Here is a 19,980-nt window from a genome sequence, read left to right as displayed (position 1 = left end):
AAAATTATGGATCGTTTTTGTAGTATTTACAAATGTTAACACACAACATCCCACAATAGCAAAAACAATGTTCCAAACCTTAGATAGAGTATAAAAACCTCTGCTTCTGCAATGATATCAGTTCAAAAACAATATATCTTAGCTGATTTATGTTGTGTAAATTGGGCCAACCACAGCTGATTCCAATCTGGCTTAGACTCAATGGCAGGGCTTATTTTTTAGACAATAAATTTATACAATAAAAGGAGGACTTTGAAGAGTGATGTTTTTGGAAACAGAAACAGAAAAAGAGAAACACTGTAATGTATGGACGAGGAAGAGTAAGAGCAAGGGGCCCACGGAGAAGAGCAGGAGCAGTGAGAGGAGCAGGAGCAGTGAGAGATGCAGTGAGAAGACCAGGAAAAGTGAGAGGAGCATGAGCAGTGAGAGATGCAGTGAGAGGAGCAGGAGCAGTGAGAGATGCAGTGAGAGGAGCATGAGCAGTGAGAGATGCAGTGAGAGGAGCAGGAGCAGTGATAGATGCAGTGAGAGGAGCAGGAGAACTGAGAGGAGCAGGAGCAGTGAGAGGAGCAGTGAGAGGAGCAGGAGCAGTGAGAGATGCAGTGAGAAGAGCAGGAGAAGTGAGAGGAGCAGGATCAGTGAGAGATGCAGTGAGAAGAGCAGTAGCAGTGAGAGGAGCAGGAGCAGTGAGAGGAGCAGTGAGAGGAGCAGGAGCAGTGAGAGGAGCAGGAGCAGTGAGAGGAGCAGTGAGAGGAGCAGGAGCAGTGAGAGGAGCAGGAGCAGTGAGAGGAGCAGTGAGAGGAGCAGGAGCAGTGAGAGGAGCAGTGAGAGGAGCAGGAGCAGTGAGAGGAGCAGGAGCAGTGAGAGGAGCGGTGAGAGGAGCAGGAGCAGTGAGAGGAGCAGGAGCAGTGAGAGGAGCAGTGAGAGGAGCAGGAGCAGTGAGAGATGCAGTGAGGGGGAGCAGGAGCAGTGAGAGGAGCAGGAGCAGTGAGAGGAGCAGGAGCAGTGAGAGGAGCAGTGAGAGGAGCAGGAGCAGTGAGAGGAGCAGGAGCAGTGAGAGGAGCAGTGAGAGGAGCAGGAGCAGTGAGAGGAGCAGGAGCAGTGAGAGGAGCGGTGAGAGGAGCAGGAGCAGTGAGAGGAGCAGGAGCAGTGAGAGGAGCGGTGAGAGGAGCAGGAGCGGTGAGAGGAGCAGGAGCAGTGAGAGGAGCAGTGAGAGGAGCAGGAGCAGTGAGAGATGCAGTGAGGGGGAGCAGGAGCAGTGAGAGGAGCAGGAGCAGTGAGAGATTGTTTTTATTTTAACCCCCCCCCCCCCTTTATCTGGGCTTTTTGCTGTTGTTGTTTTTTTGTTCTGAATGCTCTTATGTGTTTCATGGATATTTTGTTCACTGTAGGCAATACTGTAGAACCTGTTCTGTTCTATCATACCGTGTTTCTACTGTACTGCCTCCTGCAGTAAACAGTAAAGGGAAAAATAGCTTTTTACTGGAATGCTTTTGAATGTGAACATTACTGTACATTTGGACATACAGTTCCAAACCAAGAAATTTAGTGTAAAACAGTGAATTGCATGTTTTGCATGCAAATACCTGTAAAACTGAAACATAAAAGTCTATGCAGTTTTAGTAATGTCAACAATAGCCAGTATTTTGAAACCTGGTGTACTTTGATTGACTGTATGTACCTTGTGAGGTGAAAACAAGTGTTATTCTTTGACAGAATAATTTAATTTTGAGTCAGATTTCCAGTGTTTTGGTAAAGTTGGTGTGTGCAGATAAAGATGTGTTCTATTTTGAAATGAAGATTTAGTATATATTTAACAAAATGTGTTTTTGAGAAGAAAATTATCAATTTGGCCAATTGTGTTTTGTAGGTGTGAGTCTGTGTTAAGAGTTTAGAAAAAGTATCTGAAGTATGGTTAAGCGCTTGTTAGCGATTGAAAAAAACTGTAATCAGTGCATGTGTATATGACCGAGGTTATCGTATGATGTGCAGTTGGACAGATGTTGTATTGTGTTATTTTGCAGGATAGTGAACATACAACATCGTCTATGGAAATATTAGGAGGTGATATTTTTCCTCCTCTTCCGCCTCCTCCTCTTCCTCTTCCTCGTCCTCCACTACCTCCACCGGACATCCCCAATTTCCCCCTCCAAGGGTCAGATGATGATGCTATGGAGGTAATTGGATATATTCAGTGTAGTCTGTCAAACTGTCTAGTTGCAATTCTGGTGTTAATTATTTTGTTTGGGTTTTTTTTTTATCTCCAGTACTTTGCAGACGATGAAGAGGAGGATGACTGATTGTTTTTTTGTTTACATTTCTTTTAATATATAAATAAAAAATTCATACTCACCTTTAATATGTTTTTTGACTTTATTGCAATACAAAACACCAGTGAAATGCCTGAATCTGGGCTATATGTTACTGCACACTATCAGCTTTTGATCAGCATCACCTGGTGTCAGAGGTCAGATCTAACTTTTTGGTATGTATTTCCACCCGGCATTTTCAAATATATGATTAATGATACACACATTTAAGCTTAGCTCTAAATAAACAAATCACAGTGTATCTGTTTGGCAGGCCTGTATGCTGGGGTCAGAGGTCAGACCTCTTAAAGGTTTCAGTATGTGCACTGCAGGATTTACTTGAAATACAGAAATAAATCATATAGTTTTATAGGATTTTTAGGCAAACCCAAATTAATTATTATGTTTGCTCCAAAATTTTATTGAACCACACACACAAACACAAACCACACACACAATACTACACACTGATGTACATACCATTGAGTATGCAAAGTTATATAAATTGTCGTTTTTCATTATCTTAGAATAATTAACTACTTATTTTATTACAAACCAAATAAAACTAAACCTATTAAGACTCAAATATTCTAAATCATGTAGTCAATTCAGATGCACACTCCATACCAGTGGTGGCGCTAATGCAGCTTTTCATATGCAAGGCATGCTGGGAATCTCGAGTTCAGGCATGCGGCGTTCTATGTACTATTTCTGTTGAATTAGAAATATTACATAGAGAGGCAGCACTCTCGCGTTCTGAATCGCGGCCGCCATTTTTAATCTGGCCCGCTAGTTTTCGGCTAATATCTCCGTGAAAACAGCACCTAAACACATAAACAATGTAGCGTTCTTTTCAGCTAGATTATTCGTTTACAAAGAGCTAAACAAACAACGGATACGACGGATTTCGCCGCGGGTTATCGTCGCGTCCAGGCCGAGCCAGAGGCCTGCTTTCAACGCCTAACACAAAGGATTGTTTGTTTAGGGAGAAGGTGAGTTCCTTTGTTTTCATTTTTATTATTAACATGAATAACTGAAAACATCTAGGTGATACAGATGATGATCATGACAGGTAGCCAAAGAGAACCGGCCTGATGAGATATGCATATATATAGAGAGACATATATAGACATGCAATATTTATTATTTGTGCTGACGTCATTGCCATTTAGCTCAAAATAAGCTCTTTATTTTAATAGTTATAGTTAGTGTGTGTGTGTGTGTGTGTGTGTGTGTGTGTGTGTGTGTGTGTATCCATCCTGTCTGCACCATTAAGTAAAATTTCATACTGGACTGGAGCTAATAGTTTGTAAACTATGTTTGTGATTGTTTATTTTTTTTTGTTGCAAAGTATGTACATTAACCATGTTTTTGTATATTTTTCATTTATAATCTTTAACAGCAGGAAGTACACCCTCTGGCCTCACTGCAGAAAGGCGTGAGATCTCTTCCTGGGCATCTGAGAACGTGAAAGAAAACAGAAAGCATATGCAGAGATTGGACTTGATTTTTAGACAAGAAAAAAATATACCTTAAATGTCTTTAACACACACAAACACACACATTTGTTTTTGTGAAAAGTGGGTTCATCCCATAGGCGTAATGGGTTTTATACTGTACAAACTGTATATTCTATGGCCCTACACCAAACATGATGATGACAGGTAGCCAAAGAGAATCAGCCTGATGAGATATGCATATATAGAGAGACATATATAGACGTGCAATATTTATTATTTGTGCTGATGTCATTGCCATTTAGCTCAAAATAAGCACTTTAATTTAATAGTTTTAGAGTGTGTGTGTACACTCAGCCCGACCGACCCAGCCCTTAGAGCCAATCCTTATCCCGAAGTTACGGATCTGACTTGCCGACTTTCCTTACGCAGCCTTGTTCTAACACGCCAGAGGCTGTTCACCTTGGAGACCTGCTGGGGATATGGTTACGGCCCGGCGCGAGACTTGCACCTTCTTCCCCGGATTTTCAAGGCCTGACGAGAGCTCACCGGACGCCACCGGAACAGCGGCGCTTTCCAGGGCGTGGGCCCCTCTCTCGGGACGAACCCATTCCAGGGTGCCCGGCCCTTCACAAAGAAAAGAGAACTCTTCCCGGGGCCCCCGCCAGCTTCTCCGGGTTCGTTTGCATTACCCAAGGGGCAAGGAACTCGACCGGAAGTTGAAGTCTGGTGGGGGCTGCCATCTTTTAGCAGAACTTCACTTGCGTTAGCATTCCCATTGACTCCCATTCATTTTGGCGTCACTTTGACAGCGAATAACTTTACATCTGAGGTGTTTAAAGACTCTGTTTGTCCATTATTTATTTCTAAAGATACACGACAATGTATAAAGGGCTCCATTACCTTCTATGTTACATTATGGCCCCGTATAAACAGTTTTTGTAAAAAATAGGCTAACGATTGCGTCATAACCACTCGGCTCTCTGTCGCATTACCGTACAGACAGGTGGAGAAGCTCGCAGGCAATTAACTTAATATGGCGTACTGGCGTTACATTTTAAAATACTATACAAAATAATTAATCAGAATACTTACTCCTGCTCACTCACGACAAAGAACTCCCCGCTCAAGCTCGCCGTCTCTGCAAGATTAACGATGGCAGTTTGCACACACAGCTACTAGAAGATTTACATCTGTCAGACAGGTTGCTGACGTCGTCAAGCTTCGTTTGAGTCTGCGCGTCAGAAACGGAAGTGCTAAAAAACGCTAAAACTGGGCTTCATTTGTCTCAATTGAGTTCCAATGGGGTCGCTGTGTCCATTTCTTTTACTGTCTATGGCATTACCGCACTGGGCGCCTCGCGGCGCCCGTCTCCACCACTCCGGGCTCTGGGATCTGAACCAGACTCCCTTTCGATCGGCCGGCCCTTCCGAACGGCGTTCGCCCATCCCTTAGGAACGACTGACCCATGTTCAACTGCTGTTGACATGGAACCCTTCTCCACTTCGGCCTTCAAAGCTCTCGTTTGAATATTTGCTACTACCACCAAGATCTGCACCCGCAACGGCTCCACCCGGGCCCACGCCCTGGGCTTCCGCGCCACCGCGGCGGCCCTCCTACTCGTCGAGGCGTATCCCTTGATACATTTGCTTGCCGTCGACGGCCGGGTATGGGCCCGACGCTCCAGCGCCATCCATTTTCAGGGCTAGTTGATTCGGCAGGTGAGTTGTTACACACTCCTTAGCGGATTCCGACTTCCATGGCCACCGTGCTGCTGTCTATATCAACCAACACCTTTTCTGGGGTCTGATGAGCGTCGGCATCGGGCGCTTTAACCCAGCGTTCGGTTCATCCCGCAGCGCCAGTTCTGCTTACCAAAAGTGGCCCACTAGGCGTCTCGCATTCCACGCCCAGGCTCCAAGCCAGCGAGCCGGGCTTCTTACCCATTTAAAGTTTGAGAATAGGTTGAGATCGTTTCGGCCCCAAGGCCTCTAGTCATTCACTTTACCGGATAAAACTGCTTGTTCGAGCGAGCGCCAGCTATCCTGAGGGAAACTTCGGAGGGAACCAGCTACTAGATGGTTCGATTAGTCTTTCGCCCCTATACCCAGGTCGGACGACCGATTTGCACGTCAGGACCGCTGCGGGCCTCCACCAGGGTTTCCCCTGGCTTCGCCCTGCCCAGGCATAGTTAAATTTTATACTGGGGCTAATAGTTTGTAAAACATGTTTGTGATTGTTTTTTTTGCAAAGTATGTACATTAACCTTTTTTTGTATATTTGTCATTTATAATCTTTAACAGCAGGAAGTACACCCTCTGGCCTAACTGCAGAAAGGCGTGAGATCTCTTCCTGGGCATCTGAGAACGTGTGTGCATGTGCCTCACTGCTTTGTCATTTCCTGTTGCAGTACAATACTCAAAATTCCATCAAATGTGGTTGTTATTCTCTCTTCTTTTCTTATGTTGTTAGTGGAAATGATTAGGATGGGCTTGGTTGTGAGGAACCTACCTCCATTTCTTCCTGAAGTCTGTTCCTCAGAGCTCCTCGAGATGCTGACAGCAAGTCACATTTTGAGCCAGAAACGGAGCCTGCATCTGGAAAGTGGTCTGGTGAGTCTTATTAGAAATAAAGTGTCACATCTCTCTTCACAGAAAGCATATGCAGAGATTGGACTTGATTTTTAGACAAGAAAAAAAATATACCTTAAATATCTCTAACACACACAAACAGACATGCATTATTTATTATTTGTGCTGACGTCATTGCCATTTAGCTCAAAATAAGCTCTTTATTTTAATAGTTATAGTTAGTGTGTGTGTGTGTGTGTGTGTGTGTGTGTGTGTATCCATCCTGTCTGCACCATTAAGTAAAATTTCATACTGGACTGGAGCTAATAGTTTGTAAACTATGTTTGTGATTGTTTTTTTTTTTTTTTTTTGCAAAGTATGTACATTAACCATGTTTTTATATATTTGTCATTTATAATCTTTAACAGCAGGAAGTACACCCTCTGGCCTCACTGCAGGAAGGCGTGAGATCTCTTCAGGCCTGTATGCTGGGGTCACAGGTCAGACCTCTTAAAGGTTTCAGTATGTATTTCTGCCCAGCATTTTCTAAGGGATACGCATACATCTCTCTCTCTCTCTCTCTCTCTCTCTCTCTCTCTCTCTCTCTCTCTTTCAAACACTCACACACAGACACACACAGAGAGAATCCATTGAAATGCTAATGAGTTGGGCCCTGCTAATCCTGCTGTAAGTTTAAAATACACACACAGAGAGAAAAACAAATAAGTACATTTTTAAGAGAAATAAATAGGTTACAAGGGTAGGATTTTGTTGAGGTTTATTTACATTTGATTTTGCTTTATTTACTGTCATTACTAGGTTCTAAGTACATGTAGCATTTGTAACAAAGGGACTGTTAAATAAAGCGTTTCCAAAATGTATTTAGGTTTGACGGTACGTTCATCTATTTTAGTTTACACTTGTGATATGCATTAATATTTGCACACGTATGCCTTAGTAAATAACATATTTTCAATATTTTCCAGGATGCAGAGTGGCTGAGCACCAGTGACAGAGTGGGTGACAGAGCAGTGGCCGGCGTACAAAGGGATATACAAACTGATGACTGCCAACTAACATTGATTTACATTTAATAACTCTTTGGTCTTTTTTCATAGTACTTGGAGCTGTATTTCTCAACAATCAGGCCTGAGATAAGTGCCTATACAGATTCATGTGCATGTGTACCATATATCTGTTAAATAAAGAAATAAAAAAAACCTTTAGGACATCGTTCTCATTTTGTATTTTGTTGAAAATTATAACAATTTTATCTTTAAGACTTATCTGAAGACTAATAAGGGAAAGCGGCATCACCAGGGGAGCACAACTATGCATTAAGAGTAATGCAAGTTACTTAGCATTTTGAGCAGTTGTATCAACTGATAGTTAGATCATTGTAAGGTAATGAATAGACACTCATTTGAAATGTAATGTGTGAATTGCCTTTTGAAATAGTAGCACTTTGATGTTAAGTTGTGTCATATTGAACAGGTGATTTTTGTTGAATGAACAAATGATCTAAGTTTTATGTGTATTGTATCCAAGCAATTGAGAAAAGGGTTAGAGTTTTGAAAAATGTGCATTTTGATCATTGGTTGTGAGTTTTGTGTCTAGAGTTGTGAAAAATGACATCAAGGTTCTGAAAATAGTAACAAAGTGATTGTAAAAAACTGTAAGAGTTTGTTGCTTTGAATGAGTTTTTCAGGTGATTTGAACCGTTTAGCTCAGGTGACTGTTGGTAGTGCAGACTGTAGTTAGAGTTTTGCACATGTAGCTCCAGATGTGCTCACTGTCGTTTAGCAATCGTAAAAAAAAAACTGTAAAACAGTGCGCATGCTCGGCTGAGAGTGCATCGTGTCTGCAGCCAGACCCTTCTCATCTCTGTCTGTCTGAGTATGTGTCTGTCTGTCTCTCTGAATGTGAGTGAGAGTGTGTGAGTGTGTGTGTGAGTGCGTGAGTGAGAGTGTGTGTGTGTGTGTGTGTGTGTGTGTGTGTGTGTGTGTGTGTGTGTGTGAGAGTGTGAGTTACTCTGTCTGTGTGTGAGAGTGTATGTGCGAGAGTGTGTGTGCGAGAGTGTGTTACTCTGTGTGTGAGAGCGTGTGTGTGAGAGTGTGTCTGTGAGTGTGTGTGTGAGTGAGTGTGTGTGTGTGTGTGTAAGTGAGAAAGTTAGATGCAACATTTATTGAGAGTGAGTGTTTGAGTTTGTGTGTGTGTGTGTGTGTGTAAGTGAGAAAGTTAGATGCAACATTTATTGTAACATTTTCATTTGCTAAAGCCCAAAGTTTAAAATGACCTGCAAAAAAACAGGTCAAGCTGTCTTACATAGACTGTAGAACTGATCAGATGATGAAACTACAAATGTTAGTATATATAATTTCATATAATATGTATTTATTTGTAAAGTGATTATGTGTAAAATATTATAATGTGTATGTTATTTCAGTGGGGTTTATAGCAGCAGGGTTTTAGGCCAAAGGGCTGTTTTGGCTGGTTTAGGGTCAGAATGAGAATAATTATTTCTTATTAAAATATATGTATCGTTGTATTTTTATCCAGGAGTATGTGTTTTTTTTTTTATTATTCGTCAGTGCGGCCTAGGTGATTGTGTGCAACACACATGCATGTCTTCCTGCAGCTCAGTGGTAGAGCATTGCATTAGCAGCACAAAAGTTTGTGGGTTCAATTCCCCATACTGGTAATAAAAAAAAAAAAAAGCACTGTAAGTCGCTTTGGATAAAAGCGTCTGCTAAATGTATGTATGTCTCTGTGTGCAGTATTTATGTAAATTTGACGATGCAGATTTTACTGTTTTTTTCAACTGCTTACACACACAATTATTACTTGTCACACAATTTCTAAAACCTGACACTCAAACACCAGAACCACACACTAAATCTGCAAAACCACACACAAATTTTTGGCCTTTTACTCAGTTTTCAATGTCGTTAAACACTTTTTGCAAAACACAACACACGATTTTCTATGCAACACACAAAAATCTGACAGGAAGTTTTTTTATTTCCTTTTATAAACACAACCAATCAAAATGCCACACTAATTCATCAGTGCCTCACACTAACTCCTCACATGTGCAAACACTTGTTGCTTTACTTAACAACAACCAATCATAACTTTAGTAGTGGCCTATAAATAGGCCAAAGGTCAAGTAATAGGAATCAGAATCAGATTGAGCTTGATTGCCAGGTATGTTTACACATACAAGGAATTTGTTTTCGTGACAGAAGCTCTGCAGTACAACAGAATAACAGCGACAGAACATAAAACACATAATAAAAGAATAAAAAATACAATTAAGTAGATAAGGAATGACAATATACAAATTGACAATTGTAGGCAGGTATATTACAAAATGAAGTTATGTATGTACATGTATATTATGTGCAAAATTTAAGTGTATACTAAGTATGTGTGTTAGATAAATAAAGTGTGTGTGTATATAAATATAAAGTGTAGTGTGTTCCACAGTTAATGTCAGCTGTTCATAAGATGGATTGCCTGAGGGAAGAAACTGTTCCTGTGTCTGGTCGTTCTGGTGCTCAGTGCTCTGTAGCGTCGACCAGATGGCAACAGTTCAAAGAGGGAGTGTGCTGGATGTGAGGGGTCCAGAGTGATTTTGACAGCCCTTTTTCTCACTCTGGATAAGTACAGTTCTTGAATAGAAGGGAGGGTTGTACCGATGATTCACTCATATATAGCTTTTGGACAATGGATGCAACAATGCAGACAGAGTAAAAGGAGTTGGAGGGAGAGCCAGAGGACGAGTTCGACTAAGAGGAGTTGGAAGGGGAGCAAGGGGAGGAAGAGGACGAGTCAGAAATTGAGGAGGACAAGGAACAAGAAGAGTGGTCTCGAATGAGATTAGGGTTACAGTAGTAGATCATGTGATAAACCATGGTTTAACAATGAGAGAGGCTGGACTGAGAGTAAATTTACTGTGACGGGTATAATTCGAACCTTTAGAAATGAGAACCGGTATGTAACAATCTAATGTAATGTACACATGTTCTAATGTACACATAATAGCTTTTTTTTTATCATAACAAACAATAGGCCTATACTATAATAAATATATTTTACTGTAGTACCCTTGCATTCATTTACTACAGTGCATTGCATTGGTCACAGTTTGGTAAGGTATCAAGAGAGAATATAGCATGTGAGGTGGATGAAGTATTGTGGCCAGACCCAGCCCGGAGGAGAGATGGAGCCTAGATACACCCAACCATCTCCACATGCAAGCACACACATTATGTTTGGTTTTACACTACATGCTACAACACTACATATTTTTGATGTGTTTTTTTTTTTCTTTTCAAACTGTGTACACTAATACTACATTTACAACCCCAAAGTTTGGTTTCAATTTTTTTTTTGTTTTTACTTTATATATTCAACAGCTCTCTCCCAATTACATTCAATAATGTACATGTGAGCTTTTAAAAGAAGAGCTTTAGGTTTTGAATAACAGTGTGCATATGACATAATCAAAAATATAACATTATGGTAAAGGTGTTTACAACGTAAGACAAATGTTTGCTTTTGAAATTTGTTTGTGATATTTTGACTGTGGTGTTTAATTTTGAAAGAGATGTGAGGCATTTCTTGAATTTGTGTGTTAAGTTTTGAAAAAAAGAGGAAAACTTTGGAAAATATGTGTAAGCAGTTGAAAAAAACTGTAATGTGAATGATTTATCATTGTATTTTAATCCAGTGGTATACAACGTAGGTCTGTGTCGCCCAGGTGTGTGTGACTGGTAAGATCAGTTGAGGTGCTGTGTTTGTGTGTGTGTGTCTGTGCGTGTGTTTGTTGGAAAGCGCTCGGATCAAAGGCCGGAGCATAGAATCGCAACGCAGTGACGGGGCTTTATACTAGCCTATGAAACATGTAATTTAAAAGACATTAATGATCATTACAGTAAAGTTCAAACAACAAAAATAAAAACGCGATTTTGCAGGAATTGTAATCAGGCGCTAAAAAATGATACCCATTAAATGCTCGTTGAGCCAATGGAATCACTCAGGGTCCTAAACGGACTCCATTTCTCGGATTGGTTCAAGAGAGAGGTAACGTTAAGTTCAAGTTATTATTTATTACATATAATTTATTTTTACAGATAGATAGAAATATAGATTCCAAATCTGTATGACTTTCTGTGGAATTCAAAAAAGCAAAGCAGAAAGATAGCCTCAGTCTCCGTTCACTTTCATTAGATTATTTTTCTATCTGAGAAAAGTTCCAAGTTCAAGTCTGCTTTATTGTCAATTTCCATATGTACAGTACATACTTACAGACAATCGAGTTTGCGTTACTCTCAGACCCCGGTGCATACAGATAACATTAAAATTAAAGCCTAAAAAATCTAGATCAAATATAAAATGTAGTTACAACTATACAATAAGGGAATGTAAAAAAAAAAAAAAGGCATATAATAAAATTAAAAATAAAGTTAAATAAAGCAGCGCAAGGCAATTGACAGATAGAGTGCAAATCAATGAAGTGAACAACAGTGCAGATAAAATATTTTTAGTGCAAAAAAACCCTTTATTAAAAAGTATCTTATTAAGTCTGATTAAAGTGACAAGTGACAAAGGGCTCAAGAGCAGTTATTTTATTTAACTGACTGATGAGGTAGTGGAATGACGTCAGTTCCATGCTGAATGAGGTAGTGAGCAGACCAATGCTGCACAAAGTGACAAGAGCATGTTCAGTGGTGCCTGGGGCAGAAGAGGAGAGGGAGGCAAGTTCGGGAGGGAGTTCAGCTTTCTGACAGCCTGGTGGATGAAGCTGTCCTTCAGTCTGCTGGTCCTGGCCTGGAGACTCCGCAGTCTCCTCCCTGATGGTAGCAGGCTGAAGAACCTGTGTGATGCAGAGGGCTTTGCGGGTGAGACGTGTTCCATAAATGTTCTGGAGGGAGGGGAGAGAGACACCAATGATCTTCTCAGCTGCTCTCACTATGCATTGCAGAGTCTTTCGGCAGGACGCGTTGCAGGCGCCATACCACACAGTGATGCAGCTTGTCAGGATGCTCTCGATGGTGCCTCTGTAGAAGATGTACATGATGAGGGCCGGGGCACTGGCTCTCCTCAGTTTGCGGAGGAAGTAGAGACGCTGTTGTGATTTATTGGCCAGTGCTGAAGTGTTTTCAGTCCAGGAGAGGTCCTCTGTGATGTGCACACCCAGGAACTTGGTGCTGCTCACTCTCTCCACAGTCACACCGCTGATGGTCAGAGGAACGTGCTGAGTGTGTGCTCTCCTGAAGTCTACAACAATCTCCTTTGTCTTCTCCACGTTCAGAGAGAGATTGTTGTCACTGCACCACTTGGCCAGGCGGCTCACCTCACTCCTGTAGTTTGTCTCATCTTTGTTGCTAATGAGACCCACCATAGTCGTGTCATCTGCAAACTTAATAAAGAGGTTGGAGTTGTGTGACGGTGTGCAGTCATGGGTCAGCAGAGTGAAGAGGAGAGGGCTCAGCACACATCCTTGTGGGGCCCCAGTGTTCAGTGTGATGGTGCTGGATGTGTTGCTGCCGACCTGTACTGCCTGAGGTCTTCCAGTCAGAAAGTCCAACAGCCAGTTGCACAGCGAAGTGTTGAGCCCCAGCTGAATCAGTTTGTAAATGAGCTGTTGAGGGATGATTGTGTTGAATGCTGAACTGAAGTCTATGAACAGCATTCTGACATATGAGTCCTTTTCTCTAGATGTGTGAGTGCTGAGTGGAGGGTAGTGGCGATGGCATCATCGGTCGACCGGTTTGACCGATATGCAAACTGGAAGGGGTCCAGGGAGGGGGTCTCTAAAGTTATATATATATATATATATATATATATATATATATATATATATATATATATATATATATATATTCTCATTCAGGGTTGTAACACCATTATGATGACTTTTCATTTGTAGCTGAACAATCCTTTTAACTGTAATATTGTTATTATTTCTATTTAAAAAAAAAATTTAAGACCACATTGTTAAATTGTTTAAAAACAATATTAATTTATCTATTTCTCTCTTAATTTGACATAAAGGTCAAAAATCCCTACCGCAGGATTCTCACAGAGCCCTAAAACTGGAGATCACCTGAGAACTACCATCGCCTCATCCTGCTGCTCACTACATAATTCAGTGTTACTCCTCATACGTGTTTACAAATTTTGTGCAGATTGTGAACTATTTCAGATTCAATTCATTTTCTTTACATTTTTGGGAAATGATTGTCAGTCATTTTCAGGCCACATTTTTCGGTCAGGTTTTCCAAATTCATGTCTTTTGTAAAAGTGTAGCCTGATGAGCAGTTCAAGTACCCCTGAGTGCCCCCTCATGTGCATGTTGTTCGCAATGCAACAAAGTTCGTCTCACCTTCCACCCTCCCCAACTCCATCTCCTTCTCCTCTTTCTCCATCACTGTTGCCACTCTCCACAAGACCCTTGCCTCCTCCAACTCCTGCTAGTCAGCCCTTGTCATCGTTATCCGAGACACCCCTACCATCTCCGTCTCCCTGCCTTTGCTGGACCGAGTTCTGGGAGCTTTATGCCCGAGTAGCCGCTGGTGTCTTTGCCCAGCATTTCCAGGCCCTTTTGCAGGAGAACCCTCATAACTCCCCTGATTCGGCCACTGCTTTTTGCCACTGCTTCACAGACAGATCCATTCGACATTTTGAGAGTGAGCACGAGGGGACCGTCAGTAAAGATGGAACGGTGTGCTGGGTCACCCAATCTAACGTTACATCACTGGAGGAGGAAACAGCATCGCTGTCCCTGCTGCCGTCAGAAGCCTCCACACCATGCATGCCTACTCACACACAGGCTGCACCCACACCGGCCATGACCCAAGAAGGCTGTGGATCGAAGCAGTTCCAGAGTGCCGGAACATTTCAGGAGTTGTATGCTCATACTCCAATCCTCCCACCATCCTCCTCTTCTTCATGCTCTTCCTCTATGGGCGGGAATAACGGGCGGAGGGAGGACAGGGGAATAGCGGTAAAATATAACCAACCTGGATACAAAGACCTGGAAGAAGAGGAAGACAGCTGGGTGGGGCCTGTCACGGAAGAGGAGGTAGAAGCAGATGTAGTAGCAAGGGACAATGAGGGTGAGGATGATATGACCTCAGAAAGAGCTGATCTCAGCCAGATTTCGACATGCCCCAATCCCTCTGGCACACCAGCAAACTCTGGGTCAAAAGGCAATGGGAGATCCATTGGGGGTCAATTGAAGAATAAACTAAAAAAGTGGTTCTCTTTACACACCGTGGCCCACAGCGTCCGAGGGAGAGTGCATGGCATCTTGCACTGGAGCAGGTCTTCCAGTGACGCCCCTCAGAACTGCAGCTCGGCTAATTCTTCAGCACTACCACCAAGCAGCTTTGGTGCCTCCAGCAAGAAGGGCAGGCTGGTAAGGGAGGGAGGTGTGACTGTGTGCTCATCTTCGGAAGAGTTTGCCAGCAATCATGGATTCCCAGGAATTTCTTTTGGACTGCTGCGCCACGGCATGGACAGCACAGCATCGGGACATCCCACTGCCATGGGAGGAGCTGCAGGCGGAAAGGGGATGCATTGGCATGAGTGCCATCTAGTCCTGAAAGAACAACATGGGGATGGAGGATTGGAATATTTCCTGGAGTTTTACATCCCACCTACGGTGAGTGAGATGATTTCTGCTCTTATGTATTGATTAAAAATACAATAAAACGCTAATATTGGGAGATATTATTTTACTTTATAGGGACTGTTTTGTCTTTGAATATGTTTTAAAATGTAATATATTCCTCCAATTGAAGACTTGAATTTATAGCAGACTTCAGTGTTACGTGATGCTTCAGAAATCACTCTAATATTCAGCATATGCGATTTAGTGCTAAAGAAACATTTCTTCATATTATCAATGTTGAAAACAGTTCAACTATTGAACATTAGTCTTGTATATTAATTTAGCTTAACTTATAAATCCTTTATATATTTTGATGTTTTTGAATACTTCTAGACATCCAATCCCAGAATGACTGTCCCATGTTGCTCTATTGTTGATGTGAGGAGCACTACAGCGACAGAGATGCCAGACAAAGAGAACACCTTTCTTCTGCAGGTATGTCAGCACACCTCTATTTTTGCATGTAGTAGTGAGTCAAATCTGCAATAATGAGGCGAAAAGGAAACACTTTTGGTGGTTAAAAAGCAACATGTTCACCACCTTCAAGTATATTTGTATACAAATTTAATAGAAATGTTATACATTTTATTCACTTTTGCATCCTGTGCTGTAAGACCCTTCTCAAAGATCCATATTGTTTAAAAACTGCTCTGTTTACAGTTTTTTTCAATTGTTTACACGCAATTTTGAAAACAGTTCTTTTTGTCAAAATATAATCACAATTATCCAAACACCACAATCAATTAGCAAAATTCCTAGATTGTTTGCAAAATGACACACTTCAGTCAAAACATACACACATATTTGTGAAAATGCTACTTGTTTTCATTTAACCAACACAGTCGTCAATGATCATACACTATTGCAGCCAGTTTCACACTGCTGTGATAAATAAAAAACACATTTGTAAAAAAAATAAAAATAGATTTTTGGCCAGACATTCTTACTGTATGTAAGAGATAATTTAGGTGACAAAAAAAATAGTGAGAAACTCACAACATTCATGATTTGTTTTGAGATATAAGGAGAATGTAGACAAATACTGTAGGCCTACTATAACCTTACCAAGCACTCCACAACACTTGATGCTGCAGACTGAATATTTCAAGTATTTATTTCAATACTTACAGTATTTCTTACCATAATCAGTTACAGTGATCAACCAACAATGATATCAATTACTGTAAACAAATAAAATCTATAGACAAATAAAAATTACTGCATGAATTACAGTACATACACATTGACTCTGAAGAAAAGTAAAGTAAAAGTAAACAGAAATGAAAGAAAATGACTGTAAAAGCAACAAGAATACTGTAACTGGTCCACTCGGTGTAATGCTGTGACAATCTCATGCAATCAGTCAAGCAATGCAAGTATCAGATTTGCATTATAGGGTCCCAGATTTGCATGGTGGTGGAGGACCCCATTTTGTGTGATAGCAGCGCAAAGGGTGATGTTACCCCCTCGCTGCCCTGGCACATTGGTGATTGCCCTGTGCCCAATTACATTTCTCCCTCTTCTTCTTGTTTTTGCAAGGTTAAATCCAGCCTCATCCACATATATAAATTCATGTTGAATTTCAGCAGCATCCATTTGCAAGACTCTCTGAAACACATTAAAGAAAATAGGATGCTATTCAATATCTATTCAATAGCACAGTATTTTTGTGACAGAACATTATGAGCAGTGTATGATACCACACCATAGTCAGATGAACAATGCATACCTCCACATACTCATTGTGCAGATGTTTCACTCTCTATGGATAGATAGATAGATAGATAGATAGATAGATAGATAGATATAGGGCCCCTTCCACCTTGGTGTCTTCGACCCTCAATCCTATGGATAGATAGATAGATAGATAAATATAGGGCCCCTTCCACCTTGGTGTCTTCGACCCTCAATCCTATGGATAGATAGATAGATAGATAAATATAGGGCCCCTTCCACCTTGGTGTCTTCGACCCTCAATCCTATAGATAGATAGATAGATAGATAGATAGATAGATATAGGGCCCCTTCCACCTTGGTGTCCTCGACCCTCAATCCTATGGATAGATAGATAGATAGATAGATGTGCAGCCTACTGTCAAATGTCACAGTAAACAACATTGATTATACAAGCTTCTCTTTCAATGTATACTGTGTGGTTAGCTTACCGGTTTTCTCGATGAAATGTCCGAATTACTGACGCAACAGTATTTCTGCTGAGATTTGGTTGAACTCTTTGTCCAGCTTCCATCAGTGTCAGTCCATGGTTGATAACATGGTCAATAAGTGTTGCACGGATTTCTCGAGTCAAATTTGGTCCTCGTCGTCTTTGTTCAGGTTCTATCACCTCTTCAAGCCCTTCTCTACCTCTTCCTCTTCCTAGGTGTCTTCCTCTACCTCCTTCTCCTCTTCCTCTACCTCCTTCTCCTCTACCTATGCCTCTTTCTCTACCTCCTTCTCCTCTACCTATGCCTCTTCCTCTACCTCCTTCATCTCCTCTTTGAGCTCCCCCTCTCATTCTCACTCTTCTTCTTATTCTAACTCCTTCCATTTTTGTTGAAGACAGGTGAGCTCACCTGCTGCCTTTTATAGCACACCTGAGTGCTACGTTTTCAAATTAGCACATGTGTGCTTCCACACCTGGTAGATGTGTTTATCCAGTTCGTTCATTAGTGTGGTAATTGGCAGTCCGGTGCTTTGTAATTACAAGGAAGTAACCTCACAATCCTTATCTGTGTCTAAGGTGTGAAAATGTGTGTAGAGTTTTACAAATCACTGTGTGTAATGTTTTGCAAAAAGGGTGAAGCAGACATTGTGTGTAATGTTGTGCAAATCTGTGGAGGTGTTTTGCTCATTGGAGTAAAATTTTGCTAATTGTGTGGAAATTTTAATTTTAGTGTGTAAACAACCATAAAAAACTGTAAGCAGATCTGATCTGTTTGTGTTTTTCGCAGTTGGAAGGTCAGGTGCTGTACGTGATCGAGACCAGAAATGCGGTTCAGATTAGAGCTTGGCTTAGTGAGATCAGAGGTACCGTTTTTTAAGGTAAGACTTTGTGTTTTGAATCATTAAAACCACAATGTATATTGAAAGGCTATAATGAGATCATGTTTGCATGCATGGCAATCAAAACTTAGATCTCAAATGTACTCATTGAACCTTCTAATCAGTGAGCAAGAGGATGTTGAGGGAGTGTTCTCACCAACCTCAGCAGTACACCAGAATTCAACGACCACCTGTCTCAAGGTAAGAGTTTGGAGGTGATGTCAGCATTAAAGTGGTCAGCTGCATTCAGGACAGTATGTGTAATGAGACTTATGATTGTGTGATGTTTGCCAGTGCTAAAATCAGCCCCCAAATAAAGGGAAGCAATTTTGTGATTAACAAGCATTAAAAACATCTGATCCTGAACTGAAATATTTATATGTAGCAGAAAAAACAAATACAAATAAGTATCAGTAACTACAGATGGTGATGTATTTGTTATTTGATGTGTTTTCACTGTAGTGTGTTATGGTGGAGTTAGTGGTTCTCCTCAGCTGGACCCTTTACCTCCCGAGTTGCCACCCCGCGCCCCTCTTGATTAATCAGACAGTCGACTGCTTGGTGGGGGCGGAGCCAGTCTTAGCACACCTTTTGTAGAAACACTTGATTCCACAGGTGATGTGCTACACCAAACACACACACATGCGCGCACACACACACACAAACGCGTTGATAGTGACCATGTTGACATCTATTTTACCCTAATCCTGTTTATATTTGAATGCATTTTTTAAAACATTTAAAGGGATAGTTCACCGAAAAATAAAAATTATGTCATTAATAACCCTCATGTCGTTCCAAACCCGTGAGACCTCCGTTTATCTTCGGAAACACAGTTTAAGATATTTTTTAAGATATAGTCCGAGAGCTCTCAGTCCCTCCATTGAAGCTGTGTGTACGGTCTACTGTCCATGTTCAGTAGTAGTGGAAATTATGATTCTTTCAAGAGATTCGTTCATTTTCAGTTCATTCACCAAAAATGATTTGTTCAGAATCGTTCATTGATTCGTTCAGTTTTCATTTCTTTATATTACACAAAATAAGCCAGCAGGTGGCAAAAAGAGTGTATTATGTGTTATGTCTTAAGTCAACGAACGTATTCACTTGTTACAAAAACTGATCTGGCTTTATTAAAATGTGTGCATAATCGCATTCAATATATAAAGTCTAATTAACTTGTTCAGATGAACAAAGCACAAGGTTTTCTTGCCTAATTAGCATTTTAATTGTTTGGTCAGATAGGTTGTATATCATATATTCACATTCATAAATCCGGGATTAAACGTGGAATTCTGTATGCTAAATATCAAAACAAGCTTATGTGCACAGTACATGTAGCTGTGCTTTGCATTTTGCGAGACTGACATGCTAAATGGCAGACTAAACCGGTTTACTCTCATTTATTTCATTCACGAACGACGTATCCGTTCATTCAACTCATTCACGAACGGCGTGTGCCAGTTCAGTCATTTCATTCAGGAACGAGATGTACTAAATCATTCAACTCATTCACGAACGACATGGGTATCAGTTCAGTCATTTCATTCACGAACGATAAGATCTCTAGATCTCGTTCAGACTCATATGAAACTAGTTAATTGAAGGGCATATTCGTTCACTACATTCAACAAATCACATGCTCTGTCACATCTAATACTTGAAGGCTATTGGCTCAAGGTTGAGTAATTCTTTGACAGGATGAAATGGTTGTTAACCGGTTCAATGAGCTGCGCATGTGCTGCTTATAGTGCCGCGCTGCTGTGGAGGGAGGAACTTCACTGAACGAGAAATATGAGTCAGTGGATTACGTGATCGAGAATGATTCGTTCACCTAAAAGATTCATTCAAAAAGAACGATTTGTTCACGAATGACACATCACTAATGTCCAGAAAGGTAAGAAAAACATCATCTAAGTAGT

General features: G+C 41.1%; 1 protein-coding gene and 1 long non-coding RNA gene across 6 annotated transcripts; both read left to right on the top strand.

Annotated features, from left to right (window-relative positions):
- Positions 1-3,037: 3,037 nt before the first annotated feature.
- On the top strand, positions 3,038-7,937 carry LOC113094183 (uncharacterized). Of its 5 annotated transcripts, XR_003288002.1 has the most exons (5): positions 3,038-3,301; positions 6,070-6,134; positions 6,239-6,378; positions 6,765-6,858; positions 7,323-7,936. It is a non-coding gene; the product is annotated as an uncharacterized LOC113094183 (long non-coding RNA). The 5 variants fall into 5 exon arrangements; XR_003288003.1 differs by lacking the exon at positions 6,070-6,134 and having other exon boundaries at positions 3,038-3,776; positions 7,323-7,937; XR_003288004.1 differs by lacking the exon at positions 3,038-3,301 and having other exon boundaries at positions 5,393-6,134; positions 6,765-6,852.
- Positions 7,938-13,497: 5,560 nt separating this feature from the next.
- Positions 13,498-18,762, top strand: LOC113094185 (SH2B adapter protein 1-like). Its single transcript, XM_026259887.1, has 5 exons — positions 13,498-15,010; positions 15,353-15,454; positions 17,971-18,061; positions 18,187-18,262; positions 18,524-18,762. Exons 1-3 carry the CDS (start codon positions 13,658-13,660, stop codon positions 18,058-18,060), a joined length of 1,545 nt encoding a protein of 514 aa, XP_026115672.1. The 5' UTR covers positions 13,498-13,657; the 3' UTR covers position 18,061; positions 18,187-18,262; positions 18,524-18,762.
- The last annotated feature ends 1,218 nt before the right edge of the window (positions 18,763-19,980 follow it).

Source organism: Carassius auratus, unplaced genomic scaffold (genome assembly GCF_003368295.1).
Source record: "Carassius auratus strain Wakin unplaced genomic scaffold, ASM336829v1 scaf_tig00215270, whole genome shotgun sequence".
Taxonomy (NCBI): Eukaryota; Metazoa; Chordata; class Actinopteri; order Cypriniformes; family Cyprinidae; genus Carassius; species Carassius auratus.
Note: the sequence above shows the minus strand (reverse complement) of the source record. Positions and strands in the feature narration are given on the sequence as shown.

Excerpts from the sequence above, each read along its gene's own strand:
- LOC113094185 (XM_026259887.1), top strand. The coding sequence starts at position 13,658 with ATGAGCAGTTCAAGTACCCCTGAGTGCCCCCTCATGTGCATGTTGTTC. Across the intron at positions 15,011-15,352 it reads AGTTTTACATCCCACCTACG|ACATCCAATCCCAGAATGAC; the intron begins GTGAGTGAGATG and ends GAATACTTCTAG. Across the intron at positions 15,455-17,970 it reads AGAACACCTTTCTTCTGCAG|TTGGAAGGTCAGGTGCTGTA; the intron begins GTATGTCAGCAC and ends TGTTTTTCGCAG.